General features: G+C 41.6%; 1 protein-coding gene across 1 annotated transcript; it reads left to right on the forward strand.

Moving 5' to 3' along the window:
* Positions 1-793: 793 nt before the first annotated feature.
* On the forward strand, positions 794-3,373 carry LOC143881103 (uncharacterized). Its single transcript, XM_077384099.1, has one exon. It carries the CDS (start codon positions 1,306-1,308, stop codon positions 2,617-2,619), a length of 1,314 nt encoding a protein of 437 aa, XP_077240214.1. The 5' UTR covers positions 794-1,305; the 3' UTR covers positions 2,620-3,373.
* Positions 3,374-4,022: the final 649 nt, after the last annotated feature.

Below are 4,022 nucleotides of genomic sequence, written 5' to 3' on the forward strand. Positions count from 1 at the left end.
GCAGAAAAGAGGTGAAAGGGCTCTCCCATTGGCTACACATCACCACCATGCATTAATTACAACTGAAAAGTCAAACATGATGGTGATGTGCAGCCAACGGGGGAAGCCCTTTCACCTCTTTTTGCAAGGGCTCCCTTCAGTTTAGACTTCCTCTTATTTTATTATTATTATTATTAATTAAGGGAAATGATATTTACGCCCCTTTTATCACCGGGGACACTCATTTGCCGGTGTACTTTTCAATCAAAGCCACTGGATTTTTCTGATATAAAGTACATTAGCCTCCTTTTTGGCATTGATACACTGACGCTGGGTGTCCCTGGTGATCAAAAGGGGCGTAAATATAATTTTCGTTAATTAAACGATGTGAAGTTCTAAGATTAAAGTGTTAATGTTAGATTAGACTAATTGAGAAGCCTTTCTAATACGGTAACTGAAATTCAAGGTTATGACTTATGACGCTCTCCGTTGTATTTACTGCAATTATAGCCTATAGAAGCGAGACGCGTGTCCATTCTTTGGCGTAGAAAAAGAAGAACGGTTGAGGTTGAAGAAAGAGATCTTGTACCGGTATAAGTAAAGTAGCACGCGCGAGTACATCGATCATTTCATCTGTGTTAGGTGTCGGAATTGGAGTGGAAGCAAGGAAATCAAAACACGGAAAAAAAGTGGTCAAACAAGTGGGTGTGGGCTCCATTTTGCTATATTTTTCCACGCTCTCATCGTTCCTCAATCTTTTGCTCCTCTTATAACTCTTCTCCCTCCCCCTCCCTCACACTACATGTTAAGATCCCTCTCCTTTCTCCTCTTTTTTTTTTTTGAAATCATCAAAATTTCACCATTTCTCAATCTCCCCAACACCTCCTTTTTCTCAATCTCTGCCCGCTCTCACAAATCTTCTCTTGTGTTTTTTTTTCCTCTGTTGGGACTTGGAATGGGCTTTTTCAATAACCCATAAACAGATTATTCAGTTTACCCATGTCCCAACAATTGTTTTCTCTTCTTCTTCTGAAACTTCTCTTCTTTCCTTTTAGTTTTTCATTTGTTTTCAATTCTTGAGGAGTTTAGGACTACATATCCAGTTTAGATTTGAAAATTTGGATTCCTTTTTCACTTTTGAGGGCCTAATTTTTATCTGGGTCATGTTTTCCCAATTTCTCTTTGTTTTTTTCTTTCTAGGTTTTAATTCTTCTTTTAATTGGTGAGAGCGGGCAGCTGACAGTTTTTTTGAATCATCCTCGGTTGGTTTTTATTTCATTCATCATCTATTTCTTTCTTTCTTTCTTTTCTCCTTTTAATCTTTCAATGTCAGAGTCTACAAGCAGTACCAGGTCCCAAAAGGGGAAGGATAGGGATAGAAAGAAACAAAAGCTGAAGGATCATCATCTTGGCATGGAGAGGCATCCATGGAAGCCCATTTTTGAAGAGGCTTCCACATCCCCAAGCCCCATCCAAACCCAAATCCCACCACCACCTCATCAAAACCCTTTTAATTCCTTCTCTATACCTACTACTACCTCCACCCACCTCCCTACGCCCCCTCCCTCTTCTAGGATAGTATTTCCTTTTGCTTATGATGGGTCATCTCACCCTATACAAATTCCCCATCCACCCGCACCCCTGTTTCATCCACAACAACAGCAACAGCAGCAGCAGCAACAACAAATGATCTCTTTCGAACCTCAAATTGCTTACCCTCAACCCCAATTCCCATTATTCTTCACACCTGCACCAGCATCAGCATCGAATCCTCAGCATCAGGTCCTCCAATACTGGAGTGACGCTCTATGTCTGAGCCCCCGCGGGCAATCTATGATGATGAGCAGGTTAGGAGATACTAATAGTCGGAGATCCGCCTCTTTGGCCTTCCTAAGGCCTCCCACTAAGCTCTACCGAGGGGTTCGGCAGCGCCATTGGGGGAAATGGGTTGCAGAGATCCGCCTCCCGCGCAACCGCACTCGTCTCTGGTTAGGCACCTTTGACACCGCAGAGGATGCTGCACTTGCCTATGATCGTGAGGCCTTCAAGTTGAGAGGCGAGAATGCCCGCCTCAATTTCCCTCATCTCTTCCTCGGCTCCCATAATAATAATAGTAATGCCACTGCTCCCCCTCTTCCTCCTCCTGTAGACAATCCCCAACAAGCATCTACACTGCCTCAAGTGATAGAAGATGATTCCGAAAAGCAACTTCCTGTTCAGGGAGGATCTCAGCCGTCCGATGAATCGGGTTCAGTTGAGATTGCTAGTGAGGGATCTCAGCCACTTGAGACGATGGTTGCGGTGGCAGGAACAAGTCAAGGAGGAGGAGGAGGAGGAGGAGGAGGAGTTCATGAATCATCTGAAATAGTTTGGGGGGATATGGAAGAGGGTTGGTTCAATTCCATAGCAACTGGTTGGGGTCCTGGAAGTCCTGTTTGGGACGACCTTGATGCGAACAACATGTTGTTGCAGGGGACCCATTTTCCTGATTATCATCATCCCATTCCCATACCAAAACCAGAAATGGATTGGTCAGATTCCCAGAAGACACAAGAGATCTTTGCATCCTCCTCTTCTACTTCTACTTCTGCTTCATCTTCTTCGCTCGCCACAAACATCTTTGCGTGGAGAGAATTCTAAGAAGATAACCCATCTAGACCATTGAGTCATTCATGCTCTCTGGTCCATCGGTCTATTTTCCTTCTTCCTACCAATCATCTCTTTCTCTCTCTCTTGAATTTTCTTTCCATGATCTCACTGGTTGCGGATTTTTAAGGTCAGCCGTGATTTCTTATTAGGTGAAAGAGGATTGAAGCCTTCTTCTATTTCCATTTTCCAATTTTCTTGTTTTCCCTTCCAACTCTACTTAGCTAGTAGTCTCACACATTGTTTGGTTGAGTTTTTTTTTTTACAATACCTCAGCCTCACAACACAAAAGGGGTGTCTCCCTTTAAGCTTCCCATTTCATTTCTACTTTTCCTTTTCATTTTCTGCCTTGATCCTTTTCTTTTTCTTGATTCTATTTTTCAAAGAATCGATTCGGTTTTTAGTTTAGTTAGTTAGTTGGCTAGTTGGAGATAGTTACCTTTTAGTGCTGCCTCTTCTGTTCTATACCCATCCTTGAGAAAGATTAGTTGTAGTTGGAATGTAAGATGATGAAGAGGACAGAAGAAAGCCAAGTGAAGACAGTTAATATGTAATGTGATGTAATGTAATGTGGAGGTAGAGACGGTTTTGTGCTCTCTGCCATCCATCTCCTTGGTTTTGTTTTTACTTCTTTTGTACATCTTTTTATCTTCTTGTGGATTGTGTATATGCCACATATGTGATCTATATCTATCTCCTTTAGATTTAGGTAAAAAAATAAAATAGATATGTGCATCTTCTTCTTAACTTCTTTTTCTTACTAAATAAGAAACAATCAGTAAATAAGTAAACCTTAAACTAGGCCTGGGTTAAATTACAAAATATGAGATGGGAGAGGAGAGATGGTGTTTGATAGAGGAATGAAGGTATTTGTGAATATGTATAAGAAGAAGAACCCAAATATCTACCTCAATCCCTATGATCAAAATTCGAACCTGAACTATACTCATTATTGTTAAATTGTTTAACTGGAGCTCAGCAAAGTAAAAACAAATAGGAAATAGGAGAGCCGAAGTGAGTGTTGAGATGCACACAACTTGATTTAAACAGGGGTTACAAGACTTAGTTGATCGCAATAGCACCTCTTATATGCATGAGGATTGCTATGATCAAGTGGCAAACCTAGCCTCCTGAAAGACTAGGGACACCAGCCCACACAGCTCCAGCATGGTAGAAAAGTAACTCCCACTTCTTCGTCAGCTGCTTCTCTTCTCTGTTTTCTGCCAGAGAGCCCCAAGAAGAGGAGAAGAAGAGGAAGGAGGCGTAAAAAAAACCCGCAGCAGCGAAGGAAGGACTGCCCAATTGTCGGATTTCTACCTTGTTGAATCATGATTCTTCCTTTGCTAAATTTTGGTATTTCAGATCTTGTTTTAAATATCATTTGGATGTCCTGAAAG

Source organism: Tasmannia lanceolata, unplaced genomic scaffold, assembly GCF_043159265.1.
Source record: "Tasmannia lanceolata isolate RefF3 unplaced genomic scaffold, GAP_Taslan_0.1 ptg000007l, whole genome shotgun sequence".
NCBI classification, from domain to species: Eukaryota; Viridiplantae; Streptophyta; class Magnoliopsida; order Canellales; family Winteraceae; genus Tasmannia; species Tasmannia lanceolata.